This window comes from Lactuca saligna, chromosome 4 (assembly GCF_052625555.1).
Source record: "Lactuca saligna cultivar CGN05327 chromosome 4, ASM5262555v1, whole genome shotgun sequence".
NCBI classification, from domain to species: domain Eukaryota; kingdom Viridiplantae; phylum Streptophyta; class Magnoliopsida; order Asterales; family Asteraceae; genus Lactuca; species Lactuca saligna.
In genome coordinates, this window is record NC_136420.1 from 34,720,563 (window position 1) to 34,747,300 (window position 26,738).

Genomic DNA, 26,738 nt, shown 5'->3' on the forward strand with positions numbered 1-26,738 from the left:
ACTCCAATGTATTAATAAGTTAAGTAAAAGAACCATGATTAATGTATCAAGACACTAACATTTAACATATTTGATGAATATCATGAACATTTATCGAGTCATACATCACTATAAAAAAAATAACTTAAATATCAGCCACTTTAGGTAGAATGATATAATTAGTACATGTGTGATGACTTTATTGGCAACAAGTTCATCGACATTTCCGATGTTGACTTGGACAAAAACCTAAATTGGAATTGGTTTATCATTCATGAAGTCAAAGTGAAGTTAACATGTGATATTTCTCATTGAGGCATTTCATCGAACATGTTGAGTGCAAACAAATATCTATATTTTTCAATAACACATGTGTCTATTTTTATACCTACAATCAACACAAGGATTTAACTCTTTATAAAAACATATTGACTAAACAGGTTCAACTAAATGATTAGGCAAAAAAATTCATAAAGGTCAAACAAAGATCAGGAGTCAACAATAGAAACAGATGATACCAAAATTTTGATCAACAAGGGATCATCTTCTTCGTTCAGGTCTTCAATCCACAGTGGAGGCGAGATGAAGTCGGCGATTACAGTGTACTCTGGGGAACGATTTGATGGAGGATAGAACGATTCAAATTTAAAGCATCTTCACTGGAGTTTTTTATATGAAGAACGTGAAATCAAGGAATTCATCAACAATGAAACTTCGATTGTAGGGGGATTTCAGATTTCATATAGATTGATGATCAATGATGATAGTTTGATCGATTGGGATCTAGAAATCGATGATAAATCATGTTCGTCATTTATCTTCACCGTATTCATGTGAGTAGAAGCAATTTCAGAATCAAAAGCATGGAATTTGATGAAGGATTAGAGACAATTCGACGGAGGTGAGTCGTCGGAGGGAGATCAATTAAGATATTAGATTTAAGAAATAATTTAATTATATTTTTATTCCTATAATACCCTTGACTGAATTAATTAAGATACCATTCCTTTTTTTTTGTCTACTTATTTACAAAAACGCCACCTTACATCTCAAATGATCCTTCCTCTCTCTCTATCTCTCTCACTCTCTCTCTCTCTCTATCTATCTCTCTCTCTCTTTCTCTCTCTCTCTCTCTATATATATATATATATATATATATATATATATATATATATATATATATATATATATATATATATATATATATATATATATATATATATATATATATATATATATATATATCCAACACCACATTGGACAGGAGAACAACTATTGAGGACCCTAAGTAGATTGTCCATTTTTATTATGCTTTCAAACTTATTTTTTATTTTGTCGTATGTTATTAATTCCTTAATTATATCCTATGTTTTGCTTGTTTTTCAAGACATGAATGTATACAGTAGTTTGGATATCCTAATTAAACAAAAATAATGTTTTAAATTTTGTTAATTTTGGCTGTAAAGTAACTAATATTATTCGTTAAAACTATAGAATAAACATAAGGAAACAAACCCAACTATTATGTTATATTTAACTGTAATAAAAGTTGCTCTCGTGGTTATATTTCAATGTTGTTTTTGCGTATTTAACAAGTAGAATGGTTAGTTTGTGACATGTACAAAAAGATTAAAAAAAATAGTGGTCTCACTTCTTTAAAAGTATTGATAGCCTGATTGTTACAATGACTCAACGACCATGGAATAAGTGATCTCTTGGATTATTTCCTGGCAACCAGATAGATGGACAACTGGAGGTGTTGTGTGTGTATGGAATAATTTGTAAAATAATTCATGAATTAGTCGTTTTATGAGAATAAGATACCAATTATTTAAAAATAATATACACAAAAATCAACCAGAGAACTTATTTCCCCCTATCATACTCAACGAAATTAAATTGAAAATAAATGTAAGAAGGTGGAAAGGGCAACCATTAAATTCAAGGTGCCTTTTTGTCTATTTACAAGAAAGGTCATACTCATATACCTCTTCACTGATTACATAAGAATCTACATGCAAAAGAATTTTAAAATATACAATTAAGTTAGTTATTAATTTATACAAGAAATTGTTTATTTGTTTTAAGTTTTAACTAAAAACGATTTTTTTTGATGATTCTCAAATAAACATATGCTTAAATAATATGAACTAAAATAATGCATACCTTAAACAGGAAACAACAAATCTAGCATTAGAAAACATGCCAATGGACCACAATTTACATATAACAAGCTTAAATACAATAAATAGTAATGATTTTATTTATTTATTTATTTATTATAAAGCAATATACATAAAAACCATTATATTAAGCCTGTTACGGTTTAATCAATATATTTTCTTTATGTCAATGAAAATCATCCAAATTCTAAAAGAAAATTCTATTATGACTCATTATTTCCGGTTTAGCAAGTGTTAAAAAGACATGAAGTTGGATGTAAAATTTTTCGTGAAGGATGACAAAGAGAAGATTTGAAAGACCCATTGAGTTAAGTTAATTATTTAGACCAAATCTAAATCTTTTTTGTAATTCATCATTATGATGGAATATATTCAAATTACCGTGTCAATTGTGTTCTTCCTATTCCGCATGACAAATCAAATCAAGCTTTTATGCCTAACAAATTGGTGTGTTGTTTATGGAAGTGGTGAAATTGCTCAATTCAAACTTTATGGCTAATTCTTAATGGTTCAAGAATAGAATGTGATTTGATATTGCAGTCCATGCATAAGAAAGTGAAAATTGACATTTAAAGGACATAGTTAATATATATATATATATATATATATATATATATATATATATATATATATATATATATATATATATATATATATATATAAAAGAAATGAAACCTTAGGAATAGTAAAGTTCCTAACTTTTTAACAGTTCTGGTTCTTTATTTATGGTTCCTTATTTTGTTGATTTTTTTTAATTCTATCCATCTTTTTTTGTGAGTGGAGTAGTCAATGTTTGCTTGTTATTATTATTTATAATCATATTAATATTATGTTCCTCAAGTAACAGATGTTTAATCTATTGGACAAATTTTCTATTTATTTATTTATTGTTTCCTCTTTAATAATTTTTTTTTTTTTTGAGATGTCCCTCTACACCTGTCTTTGATTTAAAAAATTCACTTTACACGTGGTGGTGCCACCTCCCACTACTTCCAATGAGATACGGACAACAGATACCGCCGCTTCACCGCTGCCCACAACCAGAGGAACCGACTCTTCATACCCCCAGATTATCTCGATGCTTCGCCTCCTCCCCCTACCTTCTCCATAGTTACTGATTTTGTCTGCTTTCCTCTTCCAAATCTCAATCTCAAACTCCATATGTTACATGCTCTTTCTGATTTCCGTTCTCTCCCATGGTTACCGCCACTGCATCCACCTGTTGTTCCATTGTTACCATACCCAATCGCCTATATCCCTATCGGCAGTGCCCAACGGAAGCCCTAAAATCGATTTCAATCGTTCGCACCTCCTCTCAGTTGCATATCGGTCGACCTTCCAGGGAAAAAACATCAATGAGACAGGTAGGTCAAAATCCCCATTCGTCACTTCGACCCCTGTTTCAAATAATGATTTCCCTCTCTGGAGTTTTTTAGTTCTTTCCCTTAGTTTACATGGAAGTAGTTTGATTTCTGTTCACGTATTGGTATTAGGTTGTTTGCTTTGACTTATGCTTTTTTGGCTTTTTTCAGTTCTTTGCCTTAGTTTACATGGAAGTTGTTTGATTTTTGGTCACGTACTGCAATCAATGTCTTTTGCTATGTATCTTTTTGATGTTCTTGACTGTAATTTGTTCCTCTGCTTGAAAGTGTGATTGTTATTTTTTTTTTTCTTTTTACAATTTACAGAGGCCCAGAGATGGAATAAAATCCAACACGGAGATAAATGCGCTCTCTCTTTACAATTTTGAATTATAGATTGAACATCATTGTCTTCTCCCATTTGTTCATCACAACTTAATTCTTACTTAATTTTTTTTATTGTTTTTACCACTTTCAGTTGGTGGATGCTTCAACTTGAATAAAGAGGTTGCTGATGGTGTTGAAGAGGTCAGGCCATCTCATGTCAATAAAGATGGGAAGTCAGTTTACTTGGTTTACTTGAACCTGTAATCTTGGAACATTGGTAGGAGTTTATATGGTTTTTACCTTTTATCATATTTAATATTACTTTATAATTGAGAAATTGCTTAACACATTGTTAACTATTTCCAGTTACAAATTTGTTGTTTCTTTATTCACCTATGGAGTTGGATATTATCACTCAAATACCACTTCAGATATCTTGAATGCGATAAAAGAACTGGTATAACTTCAAACCTTTAACTCACATTTGGTTCAAAGAGACGAAATGAAATGTGATATTCCATTCCATGAACCAAATGAATGGAATTGAATTCCATACATACTCTTATGTTCTTGTGCTGCAGCTGCAGATTTGCTTCTATTTCTATTGAGTTAGCTTGAAAGATTACCTCACTTTAAAGGAAGCAATTTCTATATTGCAGGTAAAAAAATCTTAACATATAAGAACGAAACATTATTCCTTCATTTGTTATAATGTCAATTTTGAACTTTAATAGATACTTAGTTTGACCTCAAAAACATTATTTATATATTTATTGCAGTTAAATATGACACGTTTCATTCGTTTTAGAGTTTGTCTATTTGTGTAAGCCATTTTACTTCTATTGGTTGGATATCTTATAGAGGTTTCATTGGTTGATGCAATTTTGTCGTTACAGTTTAAATCAATATAACAAGATTGGTAAGAAATATCATATTCAGTAACTTATTGTAATAATGAAGAAAAAAATAATTTTTTTTTCCTGTTTCTAGCATTAGTGGATAATGGATTTAAGAGGAGAAAATTAAGTAAATTAACATATTTTCCTACATGAGTCCTAAAACTCATTTTTTTTCATTTTTAGATGCGATCAAAAAAACTTATCAGAGAGTATGAAGCAACCATTTGGTAGACACAAAAAGAACCATATTGGTCAGTAACAATGAAAGAAGTGGTTAATTGCTTTCTCATGAGAAAAAAGAACCCTCATTACATGTATGTAAATAATTTTATTTTTTCTGATTTATTGATTTATTTTATAACTTTCATATCTTTATCTCATTCTTCAATTTATAAAATTCTGCAACTTAGAGTTTTTTTAGGTGGGGCTTATCTCTTTAATAAAGTTTATAATATTGCTAAATGGATCTTTTTTTTTTGAAGGATATTGGTGTTATTTTTCTCGATACAAAACCCTATATATATTTTTTTCCATTCGACCTCTCTTGAAAAGGGCATGAGGTAACATGTTATTACCTTTCTTAACAAATTATCTCTTGGATATTTGATTTATAGTAATGTAATCGTGTCAATGAATTTGCTTAGCAAATTATCTCTTGGAATCTTGGCTCTTTAAAGCAATGTCTTAAAAACCGGTTTTTTAGTTGAAGTGGTATGGTGACTGGTTTTCGGTTCAACCGGTTTAACCGGTTCGACCATCGGATAAACCGACTTCTATAATTTTTATTTTTTTTCTATTTTGCTACACATACATATATATAAATCATGATTTGACGTTTACAAGTTCAAACATTAAAAATATACATAAAAGTAAGTTGTAAATCAATCCAAATACATTAAAATAAGACATAACCAGAAATTTAGTGTTTTACATCAATCCATATATCTCAAAAAAGAAAATAAAATATAATACCGAAACAAAGTATAATTTTAGATGAATAGAGATCACATCAAAAAATGTTATAACATACACAATATATTTTTATTTAGATAAAACAAAATAAATTTGAAAAAAAAATCACTAAAGTTTATTATGCCAATGGTTCTTTTCCAGATGTTTTTATTCGGTTTAACCGGTTTATTTTGACCGGTTCAACCGGATTTTTCTAAAAACCAGCCGGTTCAATCCGATTCAGAAATTGATTTAAAACCGGTGATAGTTGAACCACTCCCTCTCCCGGTCCAATCGGTTCGACCGGCCAGCCCAAACCGGTCTTTAAAACATTTCTTTAAAGAAAGAATGAAAGAATCACCAACAAGTCTCAAAATTTCTCTTCTCTCTATAAGTATTCATCATGTCCTTAATTTTAAATATCAAATTTCTTAACTAGATCATTCATTACTTAAAAGTTAAAAAATAATTACAATTTAAGACAATTTAAGACACTGAGTTTTGGAATCTCTTGTGATATATGGGCAAACAACTTCAATGATGTTTTAAATACAAAGCTTCTATAGGATTAGCCAAAATATATGGGCAAACAATTTCAATGATGTTTTAAATACAAAGCTTCTATGGGATTAACGAAATAGATGTGAGATTGAAGCACTTGACCCTATTTACTGAGTTAAATTGAGTTTTCTTATATATTTCTATTTGTGTCCCTTTTATATTATTAGATTTTTTAAATCTTTTTTGGATTTCAAGTATGTTTTGATGTGTATTCATTTCCTGTAGATGTATAGGCCTTCTTTTCTTAATGTATTACTTGATGTATGTAATATATAAGGGAATATGACTTATCAAGGTAATTAACTTTTCGGTATGTTCACATCTGGGTAACTATCTTTTTTTTGTACATATGTAGCTAACAAACTTTTTGGAAGTGTTCACATATGACCATTATGACCTGCTATAGCAGGTTAAATCCTAAATGTGAACGCTTTCAACAAGTTTGTTACCTAGATGTGTACAAAAAAAATAGTTACCCAAATATGAACAAAACGAAAAGTAAAAATTAAATTACATGAATGGTCCCTGTGGTTTGGGGAATTTGTGGTTTTGGTCGCTAACTTATTTTTTTTTAACTTAAATGGCTCCTACTATTTATTTTTGTTGCGCGTTTAGTCTCCGTCTTACCTAAAAATACTATTGTGCCCTTATTAATTTATTTTTTTAATTAGTATTCTTATCTATGTATTTATTTTTTACATATTCAAAAAAATTAATAGACCACACATATTTGTATCTCCTCCCCATTTTCTATTTCTTTTCCATCTTTAGTAACATCGACGTCTTCACCGTCCTTTTTTTTTGGTACTCCAACTCTGGCGAACCAACACCATAACCTACTGTCTTTTCATCTTTAGTGGGTTGTGGTGCTGATTCGACGGAGTTGAAGGACCGAAAAAAGAAGTGATGATGAAGACGTCGATATCACTAAAGATGAAAAATAAATAGAAGTTGAGAATGATGAAAGATGGGATGATGATGAGATACAGATATGTGAGTTCTACTAATTTTTCTTAAACATATAAAACATAAGTACATAAACAAGAAAATTAATTAAAAAAAAATACCAAGGGCACAATAGTCTTTTTAGGTAAGACAGAGACCAAGTTCGTAACAAAATTAAATAGTAGGGACCATTCGAGTTAAAAAATTAAATTAATTAAAAAATAAATAGTAGGGATAATCCGAGGAGATACAAATATGTGTGGTTTATTAATTTTTTTTAAATATGTAAAAAATAAATACATAGATAAGAAAATTAATTAAAAAAATAAATTAATAAGGGCACAAAAGTATTTTTAGGTAAGACGGGGACCAAACACACAACAAAAATAAACAGTAGGAACCATTTAAGTTTAAAAAAAATAAGTTAGCGACCAAAACCACAAATTCCCCCAAACCACAGGGACCACTCATGTAATTTAATTTTTACTTTTCGTTTGTTCATATTTGGGTAACTATTTTTTTTGTACACATCTAGGTAACAAACCTGTTGAAAGCGTTCACATCTAGGATTTAACCTGCTATAGCAGGTCATAATGGTCATATGTGAATACTTCTAAAAAATTTGTTACCTACATATGTACAAAAAAAATGATAGTTACCCAGATATGAACATACCGAAAAATTAATTACCTTGATAAGTCATATTCCCAATATATAAAAAGCTAAATGCTTTCATGCTCATATCAATCCATAAAAGAGTTGGAAAGTATAAACCTGTAATTAAAATTACATCTGATTAATAAATCAATAAAAAATGTACCGTAGATTGGTTTAATTGAAATCCGACCCCCGCAATGCGGGGGTTACTTCCTAGTTGATAGTGAAGTTTATGTTAGATAGTTGGATTCGGATTCGGATTTGGATTCAAGTTGGGTGAGTTATCAGAACGAAAACGTTGGATGAGAAACTCTGGATCAGAACTTTGCAGATTGAAGTCAATTTTGTTGTTTGTCGGGAATTGGGTTCCAACAGTAAATCGAAGCACAGAAATTGGATTTTGAGGGTTCCAATTCAGTCAAAATTTGTTGTTCTTGTGTATCTTTTAACGAAGAGGGAGATGAATCGGAACGAGATAAGATTGAGATGATCCTTCGGAATGAAAAAGAAGGTTAAACGATCGGAACTGAATGTGAAAGATACAGTCGGAACGATGGTGCCACATGAATCGGAATTTTAGCCAGTTTCGGTGTTGTGTACAGAGATTTCGCTTCAGGAATTATATTGGTGACTGGTTTAATCGGAATAAAGGTCGAATTTCATGGTTACGATGTGCGTGCGTAGCTGCGTTCTTGTATCAGATTTAATGGGGAAGATGACTTAAATGTTACCGTTTTGGTACCTAATATTTCAGCAATGTGTCAGTTTTGGTATTTGGGGTTTCAAAGAAGTTACAATTTGGGCATAATTACAAAACGTTCACATTTTTTGGGGCATATTTTCAGGATGATTGAATCTGATTTTTTCGCAAAGAATATTTTCATGTGAACTGTACATATTGGATTGCGGTTCAAGTCAAGACGGTCTGGAAAGTAAATTTTTTGAAAATTGTCATATTTTTCGATTTTTTCAGATTTCAAGCTTTCTGTTTATTCCACTTGTTGAGAGGGAGTATAGTATTGATACATCCGATTTGAGCACATTTGAAGGTTTTATAATCATATTTCAATTATAAAAAGGGGGAGAATTCGATATGGGCATTCAAAAGAAGATTGCGACTTTTCAACATGGTAATTTTTAGTGAAGCTTGTAAAAAATTATTGAAGTCGGGTATTTTTTGTGTCTCGATGAACATATTGGAGTTTATTTGTTGCGATTGACTACACAAATTATTGACTCAATTTTGGCTCTTCTTGATCAAGTTTAGTTGAAAATCTTGATCTTGATTTGCTACATGACATTTTTGGATCTTCATACCTTTAGCGAATACTCTTCATGATCATGTTGAAGACTAATATGATGTTGAGGGAGAGCTCTTAAAAAGACTTGAGGAGCATAGAAGTGATTTGGAATGCTTGATCCGTAGACCGAAGTGGGTATTTTTTATGGGTATTCACTACAAAGGCATATTTTTGGGATTACTTTCGATAGCTTGGGTTGATTATTCCCTTTGGATTGCTTAACGACCACGGAAGATTGGAGTTTTTGGATTTCTTCATCATTGCTTCTCATTATGATGTCATTGATGAACTTCTTATTTGCCAGTAGCTAATTCGGTTTTTAGAGTCTCGTCATCTATTCCGAACTTTGAGGTGGAGAATGTTGGATGCAAAATTATTTATGAATGATGACAAAGAGAAGCTTTGGAAGACCCATTTAGACATGTGGGTTTTATGTCTTGTGACTTGAGAGAGATAGATAGACTTGTACATGCACATCTATAAATAGTGATTGTCATATTCATTGTAGAGTGTGTTTGAGAGATGTAATTCATTGAGGATTGAATATATCTTTTAAACACCCAAATCATCATATCGATTGTGTTCTTACTATGTCACATGTCAAATCAAGCTTTTATGTCCTAACACATGACTTCTCATTATCCTACATGACATCATATGTAATTCCTAAAATATAACATCTGGCTTTCTGAAATGGCCTCTCATTTACCTATATGGTATGTGTGTAACGTGTTAAACCAGAAACTGAGAAATCATTTCCAAAAACAAGATGTTATTTCATAGAGTCATGACATCATTTAGTTAAATGAGAAGTCGTGTTATTTTTAACACCTCCTAAACCAAAAACAAGCAATCATATGTTAAACATAAAATAAGGGTAGGGACTGAGATGGGGGGGGGGGGGGGGGATGTCGAATGCTAATCCCCTCCGATCTCTTTTAAGCCTTCAGTTATAATATAGATATATAATAGTTCATGAGAGTTATGCATTATTATTTAGTGAATGACTATTGGATTCTCCATCTCCCCCATTACTCTCCATAATTAGTGAACATTATAACAAACATTTTACTATAGATGGAGATTCGTATCTAACATAAATTCCCATTCTTCTTTGAGGACCCATTTTTGTGCGGTGAGGTGGAGAAATGGGTACATAAATTGCACATCCAAACGTCCTTAGATGGGAAATATTTGGTACATAGCCGCAAACCAGTTAAATAGGGGAGAACTTATGATAACTAGTTGGCCTGATGCGTATAAGTGATGTTGCATGTAAAATTGCATGTCCCCATGTCGATGTAGGAAGTTTAGAATGCATTAGTAATGGTCTTGCAATTAATTGAAGGCGTTTGATTAACGACTCAACTAAACCATTTTGTGTATGAACATATACAACAGGATGTTCAATAGTTATCGCAATCGACATGCAATAGTCATTAAAAGTTTGTGATGTAAATTCTCCAGCATTGTTAAGTCGAATTTTCTTAATTGGGTAATCGGAAAATGTTCCCTTAGGCGGATTATTTGTGCTAGTAATCTTGCGAAAGCGAGATTATGGCTAGATAACAAGCACACGTGTGACCATCTAGTTGACGCGTCAATTAAGACCATAAAAGATCTAAATGGTCCACATGGTGGATAAATTGGTCCACATATATCCCCTTGAATTCTTTCTAAAAAATTAGGACTTTCATACCTAACTTTATTCAATGATGGACGGGAAATTAATTTTCCTTGAGAACATGCAACACAAGACAATTCATTAGCTTGAAAAATCTTCTGGTTTTTCAAGGAATGTCCGCTTGAACTTTCAATTATTTTGCGCATCATAACTGATCCGCGATGGCCCAACCGATCATGTCAAACTTTGTAGATGTTATCATACCTTTTATTTTCAATAGCATGAGATTCAATAATTCTAATATTTGTATAATACAATCCGGAGGACAATACGGGTAATTTTTCCAAAAGACTTTTCTTACCCGATATCATTTTTGTAATATTGAGATACTCTTTATCACCATCATTGGTTGTTTCAACATGATATCCGCTGGACCGAATATCCTTAAAACTTAATACATTTCTTGGTGATTTTGATGAAAATAATGCATCTCCAATTGTAATTATTGTCCCTTGTGGTAATATGATATTCGCTCTTCCGGAGCCTTCAATCTTGGTGATTTAGACGAAATAATGCATCACTAATTCGTAATTAGTGTCCCTTGTTGTAATATTATATTCTCTCTTCTGGAGCCTTCAATCATTTTGGCATTACTTGTTATTATATTAGCATTTGCTTCTCTAGTTGATAAGTAAGCAAAATACTTTTCATTATTAAAAATGCTATGTGTTATTGCATTGTCTGCAAGAAATATATCTTCATTATTTCTTTTGCGAATATCAATATTTTTTTCAATATATAAATAAATCATAAGAAACATTCGTCTTGGAGAAATAAATTCATATTTTATTTCATTGATAAGATTGTGATGACATCATTTCTCATAATATGAATATGATATAAAAACATAATAAATGACATGAAACAAAACTACACATTATTCTTCAATCACCATCCATATCACCACTTGTCCCTTCTGGGTAGACAAGAAAATTGGCAATATCCAAATGTGTCATTTCTGGTTGATCTTCATGAATATCACTTCGAATAAAATTTGTTTCGATATTTTTCTTTATATTTTAGAGAATCTTGATAAAGATCAACAAAATGCTTTGGTAAGCGACATGTACAAGACTAATGATCGGTCATTCCACATTAGTGATAAACATTTTCATTTTTTTTTTTTGCCTTGACCACTTTTATCATTAGGATGTGGATTTTTGTTGTTTTCCAACTTCTGGTGGTTACCTGTAATCTTGTTATTTTTATGATAATTATGATAACCTCCACGACCTCGGTTAGACTCATGAATATTATGATTATATGAGTTGCATTCACTTCAGGGAATGTACTAGAACCGGTCGGAATTGATTGATAATTTTTCATCAATAACTCATTGTTTTGTTTAGCCACAAGAAGAAATGAGATTAATTCATATTTATTTTAAACATTTCTCACGATATTGCTACTGCAGGAGCATGTTAGTAGTATGAAAACTAGAGAAAGTTTTCTCTAGCATTGTTTTCCATAATGAAAATAGAAATCAAAATAAAGACTTATAATGTAAGGAATTATTAGTTAAGAAATTCAATAAAATAAGTTGTAAGCATTGTACATGTAAAATTATAAAAAATACATACCTGAAAATGATAAGACCAATAAGGAGTTGGATTTATATGGTAGAGTCGTGCTGATAACGTGTTATAAAATATGATCAAATAACAAGATAAATTATAGAGTAAAGAAAGACATGAGAGTAGAGAGAACTTTTATTCCAATACTTGTGAAGAAATTATCAAACTTTACAATACATAATATTCACTATTTATACTAAACAAAGAAGATGAAAGGTCATGTATGATATGAATGCACATTATAGTGGTGCATAACTACACTCATAAAACTCATAATAATGTTTGTTATAATGTTCACTAATTATGGAAAATGTTTAAAATCATCAATTGGAGATTTATTTATAGCTATATTTGATGCTTATTGTTTTGATGAATCATATTTTCCAACATTAGGGGGAGAAATAAAGAAGCTGGAAAATAAAATCTCTTGAAAGGATTTGTCACTTTCAGTTTTAGATCCTCGTTCAAGTTAATGTGAACTTGAAATAACAATGATAATTCATTTACTAAATGTAGCAAATCAATTGCCAGAAGCATTTACTGACCCTAAGTGGGTAACAAAGTCTCATGTACCAACTATACTTACTCAAGTCAGAATTGATATCCCAGAAGGAAGAAAAAAAATACAACTGCAAATGAATCTTAGGCACGCCTGAAGCGTGGAAGATCAGCCGGTTCCAAAGATAAAAATCCTCGAAAATGAAATGAAGCAAATACAATTGATGGTCCAAAAGAGAAAACAGAATCTTTTGAAAAGATTAATGAAGCTCTAGAAAAGCCTAATGACATAACAAAAGAAAATAAGGTACCTGAAAAAAATGAAAATGATGAGATCTCAATAAATTATGTCATAACAAGAATAAGATGGAACCGAAATAAGATAGATGTCGACGATAATTTTTCATATCATCTTCTGCGCGCGATTATAATGAAAATGAGGATCTTGAACCTAAATCTATTGAGTAATGTATGAATAAAAAATATTGGCCAAAATGGAAAGATGAAATAAATAAAGAGCTTAATTCTATTACTCAACGAAAAGTTTTTGGACTTGTAGTCCGTACACCAAACATAGTAAGAACAGTGGGACACGAATGAGTATTTGTGCGCAAAAGAAACGAGAAAAATGAAGTTGTGAGATATAAAGCAATACTTGTTGCACAAGGTTTTACCTCAAGACCCAAAATCGATTATGAAGAAATGTATTATCTGGTAGTTGATTCAATTACATTCAGTTATTTTATAAGTTTAACAACATATGCAAAACCGGAGATGTGTCTAATGGATGTATTTACCGCTTATTTATATGGTTCACTTGAAAATGATATTTATATGAAAATCACAGAAGGGTTTAAGGTGCCAGAAGCACAAACTTCTAACTCTCGTGAAGTATATTTTGTAAAATTAAATAAATCTTTGTATAGATTGAAACAATCTGGCCGTATGTGCTTCAATTGTTTTATTACATTTCTGTTGAAAGAGTTCTATAAAAATGATCCATCAAGCTCATGTGTATTCATAAAAAGATTCATATAAGAATTTATCATAATTGATGTTATTGTAGATGATTTGAACATAATTGGAACTCCTAGAGAATTGGAAAAAGGTCACTTCTTGTTTGAAAGAAACTTTTGAAATGAATGATCTTGGTAAGATGAAATTCTATTTGGGTCTTCAAATTAAGCACAAAAAAATGGAGCTTTCGTACATTAATATCTAGAAAAGGTGCTAAAAAGGTTTTATATGAATAACTCACATACATGAGTAACCCGAAGGTGGTAAGGCACTTAGATGCCAAAAAGGACCAATTTCAGCATCATAAAAAGCATGCAAATCTTCTTGTTCCCGAAGAACTATATCTTAGTGCTATTGGTGCACTAATATATCTTACTACTAATACAAGACCTGATAAATCTTTTGTCGTAAACTTATTAGCAAGATATAGTACTTGTCCAACAAGAAGATATTGGAATAGAGTCAAACACATTCTTTGATATCTTCGAGGTACAATGGATATGAATTTATAATAATCAAATTCATAAAATGTGAAGTTAATTAGTTATCCAGATGTTGGATATTTATCTGATCCACACAAATCTCGATCCCAAACTGGTTATTTATTCACTTGTGGAGGTAACACAATTTCTTGTCATTTTGTTAAACAAACTTTAGTTGCTACTTATTCTAACCATGCAGAGATTATAGCAATTTATAAGGCAAGTCATGAATGTATTTGGTTAAGAACTTTAACTCAATACATTTGCAAGAATTGTGGTCTAACTTCTAACAGGGATGTTTCAACCATACTATATGAAGATAATACAACTTGTATAACTCCATTCAAGGAAGGATTTATCAAAGGAGACAGAACCAAACATATATCACCAAAGTTTATTTTACTCATGATCTTCAAAAAGAGTGTGACATCAACATCTAGAAAATTCAATCCAGTAACAACTTTCCTAATTGGTTTACTAAAGCACTTCCTACATCGAAATTTGAAAAGATGGGACGAAACATTGTTATGCGGTGCTTCAAGAAAATCAATTGATGTGCTAATCAGGGGGAGTTGGAAACATATTGTACTCTTTTCCTTAGTTATGTTTTTCCCACTGGGTTTTCTTAACAAGGTTTTTAACGAGACAATTTTTTCCCATATCTATTATTAATCATGTACTCTTTTTCCTTAATAAATGGTTTTTCCCATGAGGTTTTACCGATTAAGGTTTCAACGAGGCATGATACAATCGTCATTCAAGGGGGAGTGTTATGCATTATTATTTAGTGAATGACTATTGGATTCTCCATCTCCCCCATTACTCTCCATAATTAGTGAACATTATAACAAACATTATTATGAGTTTTATGAGTGTAGTTATGCACCACTATAATGTGCATTCATATCATACATGACCTTTCATCTTCTTTGTTTAGTATAAATAGTGAATATTATGTATTGTAAAGTTTGATAATTTCTTCACAAGTATTGGAATAAAAGTTCTCTCTACTCTCATGTCTTTCTTTACTCTATAATTTATCTTGTTATTTGATCATATTTTATAACAATGAGTAATTTTTTAGCCCAAGTCAGTTATTGGAGTCTCTCCCTATCGTTTCTAAAAATTCAATTATTATTGTATAGAAAAATAATAAGGCTATGACAATTATGACAAAAACTGAAATCTGATTGACTAAAATCTCACCGTCTCAACCCGCATTTATAGATTAGCCCATTTATTTTAATTCTTTTTCACAAAAACTCTTGTAATTGCCAATTAATTGATATATTCAGTAGGTCCATTTGAATTCTTGTTCATAAATAGCTCGTGATCTCGGTGAACAACTTTTAATTTTAAGCTATTGATATAGTTCTTTAAAAGATTTTTTCTTTATCAATTTTACAGAATCTATTTTATTATTCGGATATAAAAAAATATTATAATATTCTTATTGCAATGTTATCCCCCTCATCCTACAATCTTGGTTCCATCTCTAAATAAGGGGTCACAATGACTACAATGAAAATTTCTTTCAAAAATGGGTAGTTTTCATTGAACAAGATTAAATATATGGTGGTTAAACCGCAAATAAAAAAAAATCAAAATATAGGGGATTTTTATTTATATTTTAGTTTATTATAGCATTCTACTCTCATATTTTTCCTCTTATAGCATTGTACTTTGAAAAGCTACCCAATTGTAGCAATGACCAATTACCTCAATTCAACTTTGTGAACACTGTTATACTCATTTAGACACCTCTCATAACCTTCATGCACAAAACAAGCTTCAATTCTATTGTATAGTGTGAGCATGTTTAAAGCCACATATAGCGCTTTCTCCAGACTACAAACTTTCTCTTCTTCTCCTTTCTTTATGAATCCCTAGGTTGTGCAAACACTTCTTCATGCTTTCCATGAAGAAAAACACTTTTCACATTGAGTTGAAAAACCTCCCAACTAAACTGAGGAGTCATTGCAAGTACAACACGAATGGCGTCAAGTTTTGCAACAAGATCAAAGACTTCCCCAAGTTATGATTTGTCAGGCAAGTGTAAATTGATTCCATGTGATTGGCAAAACTCATTTGAGTTGAAGTCACCACTCCTATATGTTCTTAAGTAAGTTATAAGTGTAGGTTGTAACTATATCCTTTTCAACACTAGCCTTGTAATTTCTAAATGTAAGAAAAAGTTTTGACTTCTCATATAAGAAAAAGACCCAAGTTTTATAAGTAACATCATTAATGAAACTCAAAATATACCTATTGAAATTATTCAAAGCTTCCACATCTCCCTACGATTGGTTGAAACATTCTTTTGGAAGGATTTAGAATTTAACAAAGGAATTGGAATTCAACGGATTTTGAAATTAAAGGAATTAAAATCCTATCATCTGTTCGGTTAAGAAAAAAAACATATGGTATTCGAACTAGTATTTTTGTAAATTACAAATTTATCCTTTTAAAAGCTTTCTACCACATAAATCGACCCTGAAAAGCTGTTGGATTTGACCAGAAAATAGTATCCCCTGTTTTAATATCATCCAAACTCCATTCTCATTTAGCATGCAGCTCAATTTATCTTCTTGATCAAAACAAAACTCCATTTTCCGTATTAATTAAGCAACTTCAAAACATACATAAGTGAAATTAACATAAATTTGCCAATACATCAGTTAAAAGCCCTTACAAAACAGGCTTTTTACTTTTCAAGCCTACACTATAATTGGGTAGATTCATCAAACTACAATGAAAGTAAGAAATTATAATAAACAAACAAATAAAACCATGTTCCTATTACATGCATTTAACCCTCAACAATATATCAAACCCATACATATAAAACAAAAAGAGGGACTCTTAGTTATATGATTCATCACTTTCGCTACAAAATGTGTGCACATTAGATTAGCACCAAAAAAGCGTGTCACGTGCCAGTTTTTACATAATATCGTGTATAACAAAAGCGATTCAAAAGTTTTTTTTTAAAAAAAACATAACTTTCTATTATATGTATCTCACCTTCGATACTGATTACCTCTAGCCCTATAATCATCATATTGAAGTCTAGCACTTTTGTAAGTTGATGTATACTGTTGAGAACCTTCCCTTTTTAGGGAACCAACTTTAGAATCCCAACCACTTCCATTATATTGCCCTCTACCAAAATTACCCCTGTTATATCCCCTTTGTGTTCCTTGTGAAGTGCCAACATATGCATTGTGTTCATGTCTTTGAGTATTTCTATTATTTCCCCAAGAGTTTTTAGAATTATCATCTACCCTTTTCCATGACTTATTTGCTCCATTTCCACATGTCATCATGTCATTGTGCCATGAGCCACTCACACCACCACCACCCCATCCATAATCCTTTATTTCTCTATCTTCTTGAGTAACTCCTCTCTCCCAAGGATCTATATTTTTATTTACAGAGTTATTAAAAGAATCCCAACCGTTGATTTTATCATTTTTACTACGTTCCCAAGGATTCTCACTACCTTTATTCAATTCATTCAATCCTATAATACATCCAGGGACGAAAACGTCATTGTTGCTCCTAATCCCATCAAGAGTTTCAACTTTTTGTGGCTCATCAGGGTTGAAATATGCTCGATCCAAATCCTTGATTAATTCAAGATCAATCTCAGGATTCCAATCAATGTCATGGTTATACATGTCTGGATCAGGATTAGGTTGAGATTTGTCAATTGGGATTTCGTTAATTTTTGCCCAAAATCGGTTCTTGGCTTCAGAAAATGATGCTTCACCAGCTGAATCATTCCAGTTTATCACATTGTCATAGCAGTTCATGTAGTTTTTAGCATTCACAATCTTTTCCCATGGGATTCCTACTGAAAGGCAGAATCTTTTTTCCCATGGTAGCTCCTCATTCTTCCAAGCTCCTGTTGAGAGAATTATCATTATGTATTGGTGTTTACCTTTGAGTAAAAGGTGAGACAAATGATGCACAAAAAGGGAATACATATCAAAATGTGACTTTATGAATTGTCAAGCATTAACATTTTTAGATGTTTGTATATTACGGGATAGATGCGTAGTGTTTCATGTTTTAAATTTTTTGAAAGAAAGGATGTTGATGTAAAATCATGTATTGCATTCCATGATTCTGTAAGATGTTAAATGAAGCATGATTTCATGATGTCTTTAATCAATTAGTGACTGAATCAACAGCATTTGACACCTTTATGAACTAATCTTGCATTGTGTTACCAAGTCCTTTAAGCAAACCCTAGGCTCATCTTACTTGCAAACCCTAGAAAACCTATATGGTAAATCAATTATCGTACATTATGCATTCAAGTACGCCGATTAGGTTATTGTCACCCAATAAATCCTCACACTAGCAAATAACCACTCAATTTATCATTTTTCAGCGATAACTGAATTCAATCGAGTGCCTTTCTCTCAATTTAGTCATTTGAAACTCTCATAATAATGTATTCTCGTGAGTTAAAACCCTAAACCCCTAATTCTTGATCAGTTGATTGCAAATCTATAAACCAAGACACAAATTTAAATCTTGATCAACACATTAACGATTAATACCATGAAGCGTGAGGATGAAGAACATTGTTGAAACTACAAAAAAAAATTGATCTTCATACACATAATTCCAATAACATAAGTCGACAAAATACACCCAAGATAATGCATGAAAGGAGAAAAATCAAAGGAAAGATCCTGCATCAAGATCAGACTGGTGAAAGAATAGATGAATTACCACGAAATTTAAACTCGGTATCGTAATATGTAGGGGGCGATGGTATTCTTTGATCGCGATAATAATTCTTCGGAGTCCATCTCCTTCGAAAATTCCACTTACCCATTTTTGTTTTTATTTGAGATTGTTCAAAGAAGGGGTTCGCCTGATGAAAAAGGGTACAGAAAAGGTTTGCATAAAACAGTAGAGCAAGAAAAGCACAAAAGAGGGAAGGGGAAAACCATCGACTATATATCTTTAGGTAATTTGGGAAATAACTTGGTAATTAAGTGTTCTCTAGTATTCAATTGGTCATTTTTTTATTATTATTATTATCTCATTTACCATTGAATTTGTAGTATGTGTTTACATAAACCATTGAAACTGGCTATTGAAGATTTTCGGTAATTTCTTATCTCTGACAACTCTCCGGTCGTCTTCTCCGGCAAACCTCCGGCAAAAAAAAGATTTTCGACGGATCCTTGGGTCTCGATTTGATGACTTATAGCAGCAGCAAGAGGTGGTAATGGTGGTTTACCGGTGGCAAAACGGAGGTGGCAGGTGGGTTCCGATGATGGCAGGAGAAGGTGGCAGGTAGCTTGCTGTCTGCGTCCCTTCTTCCTTTTTTGGCAGCAAATCGACGGTAGGGAGAGAGGGGAGGGTGGAGAAAGCTAAGCAACAACACCGGCGATGGATGCCGCTTGGATGGCAGTCGAGAAAAGTCCGACGGAAAAACTCATTTTTGCCGGAGGCTCGCCGGAGAAGACGACCGGAGAGTTGCCGAAGATAAGAAATTGTCGGAAACCTTCAATAGCCGGTTTCAATGGTTTCTGTGAACACCTATGACAAGTTCAATGGTAAATGAGATAAAAACAAAAAATAATAAAAAAAAAAGTGACCAATTAAGTACAAAGGTAATAATTAATTACCCAAATAAGTCATTTCCCCTTTCTTTACTATTCACCGATTTTAGTTTTTAGTCGATAATAAAGTATTTTTGCAAAAGTCAAAAACTAGTTGGGATAGGGACTTAAAAATGTTACGAAGTTTCAAATATATATATATATATATATATATATATATATATATATATATATATATATATATATATATATATATATATATAAGACTATTACCATTTTTTTAGTATACAAAATCTCATTTTATCGGCTATTGTAGGATATCCGGTTTCCAAATGTTCAAAAAATAACATTGTTGTTTTTTTAGTACAAAAAAATACTATTAATGTTACTATTTGTACATAGAATACTAGCGAAGTACACATGTATTCAAATAAAACATTGTGGTAACCAGGTACTTCAGGTACATGGAAAAATATCTTAAAAGTGTAACAAAGTTTCCAAAATGTTCAAAAAATACCACACTTTTTGTTAATTACGTTGTTGTCGGATTATGTAGAACAAAATCACCGGGGATCATGAATCGTCATATCAGTTCAAACAATTGTGCAAATCTTTTTCATTCCTTCACTCGATCGTTCTTGTAGTAACAAGAGAAGTAAGTGGATAATAACATTAGGTAACCATTCTTGCTTCCCGATCACATTTATACCTCAAACCTAAAACATATATACGTTATATAGATGCACATATTATACATCAAGGTTACCGTTGCGACACAAGAGAGACACAAAGGAGAAACGGGTGTAACATTATGTCATGAGAATTCCTAAATATGGATTTAGATAAAACTGATCAAGTGATCGAATGAAAGAGAGTACACAACTAGTGTGAACTGGTACGACGGTGACTAATCTCCGATGACCGTGTTTTATACAATTCGTAAACAACAAAGATAACAAAAAATGCTCTGGAAAATAACAATGTTTTTTTTTTTAACTTTTTGGAAATTTCAATGGTATTTTTTGTACTAAAATATGTACTTCGTAGGTATTTTGTATACAAATGATATACTTCAAAGGTATTTTTATATTAAAAAAGTAATTATATTTTTTGAACATTTTGAAAACTTTATTATATTTTTAAGTCATTTTTCCGTTTACCTAAGATAACATGTTATCATAAGGTTTTATTTGAACACATGTGTATTTCGTTGGTATTTTGTGTACAAGAAATATACTTTAATTGTATTTTGTGTACTAAAAAAAAGATAATGGTCTTTTTTAGACATTTTTAAAACTCTATTATCTTTTTAAGTCATTATCCCAAACTAGTTCGGTTCAACAAAACAAAACCATTGAAGTAATGATCCTATAGGCTTTAATCCAACCGTGACCTAGATAATCGGTTAAATTTGTTTTACTAATCTCCATGAACGATTGAAAATAAGGAAAAACTCGGTTAAATCTTTTTTACCAATCTCCATGAACGATTAAAAATAAGAAAATTGAATAATCTAACTATTTTTTTGGGTTTTCTTATAAAACATAACTGAGTTTTTTTTTAAATAACCCTTTGGTCCGAAATGGGTTATTCTGGACCCGAAAACCGGTTCAAACCCAATGGTTTAGCCTAATGGTATATATATGTAGGTCCCACACACAAAAAAAAATCTGGAATACACATTCTGAAATTAGCATATTCGAATCACTATCTACCTGCATTTCAGACTAAATTTTCAGTATGGATTCGTCAAACCAAGTAAGTTCTGCACTTTAACTTACTTTGCATTTGATTTTCTGAAACAAATTAGGTATTCCGGAATAGTCTGGAATGGTCCGGAACACGAGAACAACTCTGGAACAACTACAGGATATCTGGAATATCTTTTTTTTTTTTTTTTTTTTTTATCTTTTTTTCATCGTACGTATATGAATGTTATGTAAGTACTTTGTAATGTGTTTTTGATCGATTGTTTTACTCTGGAATTAGGTATTGTAAAGGTTTCAGAATGGTAATATAGGTCTGGAACATGATGAACGTTGTCTGGAATCTGATGATCTGTTCCGAAATGATGATCCGGAATACTTATAATACACAATTTTTTTTTTGTAAGTATTGTTTAATAACTCATGTTAGTCGAAAGATGAGTAACGTGGATGTTGTTAAAAAAAAGTGGGTTTTATGAACGACAAAGTTGTATTCCATTTACAGGAGTTTTCAGAATTGCGCCCGATAAAGGTAAAATCGAAAACAATAATTTTATAATTCTAACTTATTTTTATGGCAATGTATTAAAAAGTTCTTGGAATTTTTTTTACAGATAGAAAATGATGATGCTGAGTTTCAAAATAAGATACAAAATAACCAACAAAGACACCCATAAAATTAAGAAAGAAATCAGAAATAGTATTAAAACTTAAGTTGAAAGCAGATAGGACTCCGAAAGATAGCATCAGAGCAAGTGTAGACAAACCGGTTATGATAAACTGGTTGCAATTATGGTTTTTTTCTTTTTTTTTTTTTTTTTTTGTTATGGATATGTTTTAGGAAGTGTTTATTATTATTATTATTATTATTATTATCATTATTATTATTATTATTATTAAATAGCACATTGGTTTTTAAATAGTATATTAATATAATTTAGGTATATTCTGTTTTCAGTCTCCAACATCCAGTGACTTGAACAATCAGGATGAGTTGCTTATAGAGTGTGATATACGACGTCTTGAAGATGAGCAATGACATCTTGTTTATACGACTGCATTATAAATGATTTGTGATTATCAATGTGCTAAACAACGAACGGTAATACTGGAATCCCCATTACCACCTTCACCGGCTAAGTACCGGAGAAAAGTAACATTGTATAACACGCAAATGCTCCTTATAACACGCGGGAGCTGGTTAACGGATGTTACTAATGCCTTCCGCACCAGCAGTTTCCCCAAGGGGGCAAAAGGTCAGACTTGCTTCTTGTCTTTTGAAGGACATGGCACAGGATTGGTGGGAGGAGGTGGGATGTGCAGCTAGTGACCATGTTGTTGATACGATGACGTGGGATGATTTCGTAATCAGGTTTAAGGCTGAGTTTGCACCAGTGATTGAGGTGTAGCAGTTGGCACGGGAGTTTCAGGATCTTCACCGGACTACTAGGACGGTGGCTGAGATCACCATGATGTTTTGAGAGAGGACACTTTTGGTTCCGCGTTATGTGGAGGATAAGAAGATGAAGAAAGCGAGGTACACGAGACGTTGAGGAGAGATATTCGGCAGTTTATGAGCCGATCCAGCTGCAGGACGCTGGAGGATATGATAGCAAGGGCTGGGGAGAGGGAAATTGATCTCGAGATGGAAAGGAAGAGGAATCCGGATGAGACTCTGGTATTTGGAGGTTTTGGAAAGAGGCCCAGGGTTGTTGATGTGAGAGAGAAGGGCCATCAGAGTCGGGGCCGATGTGGCAAGTGCGGCAGGATGCACGATGGGGCCCGACAGGTCACCTTAGCAGGGATTACACTACTACCACGACCACCACCCTGATATTTGAACTGATTTCCTTTCATTTCAATTAGAGGGGCCACATGAAGGCCCATTGTCCAAGTTTGGCTGCAGCAGGACCGGTGTCAACACCCACTCCTGCAACACTTCGAACACTGATGGCCGCTAGGGCTGGGCGGATGCACATGTGGTGAAAAGCAGGGATTTTTAGTTGACGGTCGAGGAGGCTCGCGCGGCACCTGATGTGGTGACGGGTATGCATCTTCTCCTTATCTCTTTATTTATATTTATTTGTCTACTTATATTTATGTGTTTTATCTTAGGATCGTTCCTTGTGAATGATATTTCTGCTTTGGTGTTGTATGATTTGGGGGCTACCCGATCCTTTGTGTATCGCTTGTACTTAGCAAAAGGTTTGATAGAGCTCCGCGGGAGTTGGATTATCCATTAGATGTCGAGATCACATATGATAGATATGTTCAGGTTGCGAGAGTTCATTGAGGTTATGCTCTTCATTTGTTCCGTGAGGAGTATTCGATTGATATGGTTCCCATCCATTTGCATGGGAACAAGGTTATTGTGGGTATGGATTGGCTGAGCCCCAATAGGGAGGTGATCGATTGTGAGCAAAAATTAGTCCAAATTCGAACCCCAAGTAGGGGAGAGTTAATGGTTTAGGGAGAGAGAGCTTAGAGTGGACCGATGTTGTGTTCAACAACGAGGGCCATGCACTATATTCAGTAGGGTTGTTCAGGATTTGTTGCCAATGTTATGGATACCTGAGATAAGGGTAAGGCGATTGTGAATAATTTGTCGATTGTGCGGGATTATCCTAATGTGTTTCCATAGGATTTTCCTCGGGTGCCTCAGGAGAGGCAGGTTGAGTTCATGATTGATCTGGTTCTAGGTGCAGCTCCGATAGCTAAAGCACCATATCGGTTGGATCCACCTGAGATGCAGGAGTTTTCCATACAACTATAGGAGTTATTAGACAAGGGTTTCATTCGACCGAGCAGTTCACCATAGGGAGCACCGATCTTATTTGTGAAGAAGAAGGATGACTCTCATCGTATGTGCATTGATTGCTAGAAGTTGAATAAGGTAATGGTGAAGAACCGTTATCCATTACCAAGGATTGATGATCTGTTTGACCAACTTCAGGGTGCATCTTGTGTTGGGTTTTAGTATACTACAACATCCTGTGGTGCACATACAACCCTAAATACCTTGGATCTATGTTTTTACTAATTATACATGCAAATGGTTTCCAGGGTATTAAACCTACAACTAGCATGCATTTGATATAAACCATATAAGATACTAGTTAGGATAACATACCTTTTTATGGAGCTTGAAGTCTTGATGTATTTGGCCTTAAAAAGCTTAGCCCCAATAGTGTGGAAGCCTCAAGTGGAATCACAACACATCATGGACAAAGGAGAAACTTAAGAGAGAATTCCCATGCACCCAAAAACACCACCAACTACAAGAAACACACTTGTGTCGAGTTTGGGCAATGAAGTATGTATTTATATGTGGGATTTCTAGGGTCATGGATATAACCCAAATCCATACCCATGGGTTTTATGATCCATGGTTCATGTGGTCCAACTCTTTATGTATCCATACATAAACTTGGTCCAACATGGATCATAAGCCCAACACGTATAAATATAACTAATTAACATAATTAGTCCCCATAGATTTAATTAGTCTATTTTGATCATTAAATTAATTCCAAATTAATTCTTGATCAATACTAATTAACTCATATGATTTCATATTAATATATTATACCTTATAATATATTAATAAATCATATATATATATATATATATATATATATATATATATATATATATATTGAACCGGCAAATATAAATATATAATCTACACCTAAACTAACACATAATTTCACCTATGTCCACGACAGGACTTGAAAGTTATGGGCTTAGACATCTAATCCAACATCTTGGTTCTCCAACATTGATTTGTGATTGGGTTATCATCCGATGAGGGTTACAGAGGAGGATATGAAGAATACATCTTTCGAACCCGTTATGGTCATTACGAGTTCCTGGTGATGCCTTTTGGGCTCAACAATGCTCCAGCCGTGTTCATGGATCTCATGAACCGTGTGTGTAGACCAATGTTGGATCGGTCTGTGATTATATTTACCAATGATATCTTGGTCTATTCCAATACTCAGGAGCAATACGAGGAGCACTTGAAGAAAGTGTTGGAGACTTTGAGTAGGGAGAGACTTTTCACAAAGTTCTCCAAGTGTGAGTTATGGTTGCACGAGGTGCAGTTTCTGGGGCACCTTGTCAACCAGAATGGTATTCTGGTCGATCTGGCCAAGGTCGAGGTCGTGATGCATTGGGAGGTTCCGAGGTCTCCAACTGAGATTCGGAGTTTCCTTGATCTTGTTGGTTACTATCAGATATTTATCCAGGATTTCGACAAATATGGTTGTTCCTTTGACTCGTTAGACAAAGAAGACGGTTACATTTCACCGGGGGCCTGAGCAGTAGGCAAATCTTGAGACCTTGAGATAGCAGTTGTGCGAGACACCGATTTTGACCCTGTCAGCGAGTGTAGAGGGTTTTGTGGTTTATTCTAATGAGTCGATCATAGGTTTGGGGGCAGTATTAATGCAGAGGGGTCGCGTGATCGCTAACGCTTCGAGGCAGCTGAAGCCTCATGAGGAAATTATCTGATGCATGACTTGGAGTTGGGGGCTTTGGTTTTCTCCCTCAAGATTTGGTGGCATTAACTCTATGGGGTCCGTTGTACCATTTATACGGATCACAAGAGCCTAAAGTATCAAATGGATCAGTCGAATCTGAATATAAGGCAGTGCTAGTGGTTGGATGTGCTGAAGGATTCTGATTATGAGATCCTTTATCACCCAAGGAAGGTCAATGTAGTGGCCGATGCTCTTAGCCCCAAGGTGGTCGCAGCTCCGATTAGAAATATGTTTAAGGATGATCATGATTACTTCGCTGTTCGAGCAGATTCATGAGGCTCAGATCGAGGCTATGAAGGAAGAGCATCAGAAGAGTAAGTGTATTGTGGGTCAGGTGGTCTCCTTCGATTATGATAGTCGTGGGTTGTTGACTCTGCATCGGTGGGTTTGGGTTCCATATTGGGTGGTGTGCATCAGTTTCTGATGGAGGAAGCGCACACGTCTAAGTTCTCCATTCATCCCAGGGCGGCGAAGATGTATAGGG

General features: G+C 33.1%; 1 protein-coding gene and 1 long non-coding RNA gene across 4 annotated transcripts; one reads left to right on the forward strand and one right to left on the reverse strand.

The window, feature by feature from the left end:
* The first annotated feature begins 3,157 nt into the window (after positions 1 to 3,157).
* LOC145041574 (uncharacterized) lies at positions 3,158 to 9,735 on the forward strand. Of its 3 annotated transcripts, XR_013680290.1 has the most exons (7): positions 3,158 to 3,526; positions 3,851 to 4,127; positions 4,217 to 4,307; positions 4,432 to 4,509; positions 4,630 to 4,673; positions 4,933 to 5,063; positions 5,232 to 9,735. It is a non-coding gene; the product is annotated as an uncharacterized LOC145041574 (long non-coding RNA). The 3 variants fall into 3 exon arrangements; XR_013680288.1 differs by lacking the exon at positions 4,630 to 4,673 and having other exon boundaries at positions 3,161 to 3,526; XR_013680289.1 differs by lacking the exon at positions 4,630 to 4,673 and having other exon boundaries at positions 3,162 to 3,526; positions 4,002 to 4,127.
* Positions 9,736 to 17,259: 7,524 nt separating this feature from the next.
* LOC145041575 (uncharacterized) lies at positions 17,260 to 19,373 on the reverse strand. Its single transcript, XM_078989693.1, has 2 exons — positions 19,166 to 19,373; positions 17,260 to 18,326 (listed from the first exon to the last, which is right to left on the reverse strand). The coding sequence occupies exons 1-2, from the start codon at positions 19,269 to 19,271 to the stop codon at positions 17,440 to 17,442; spliced, it is 993 nt and encodes a 330-aa protein (XP_078845819.1). The 5' UTR covers positions 19,272 to 19,373; the 3' UTR covers positions 17,260 to 17,439.
* Between the last annotated feature and the right edge of the window lie 7,365 nt (positions 19,374 to 26,738).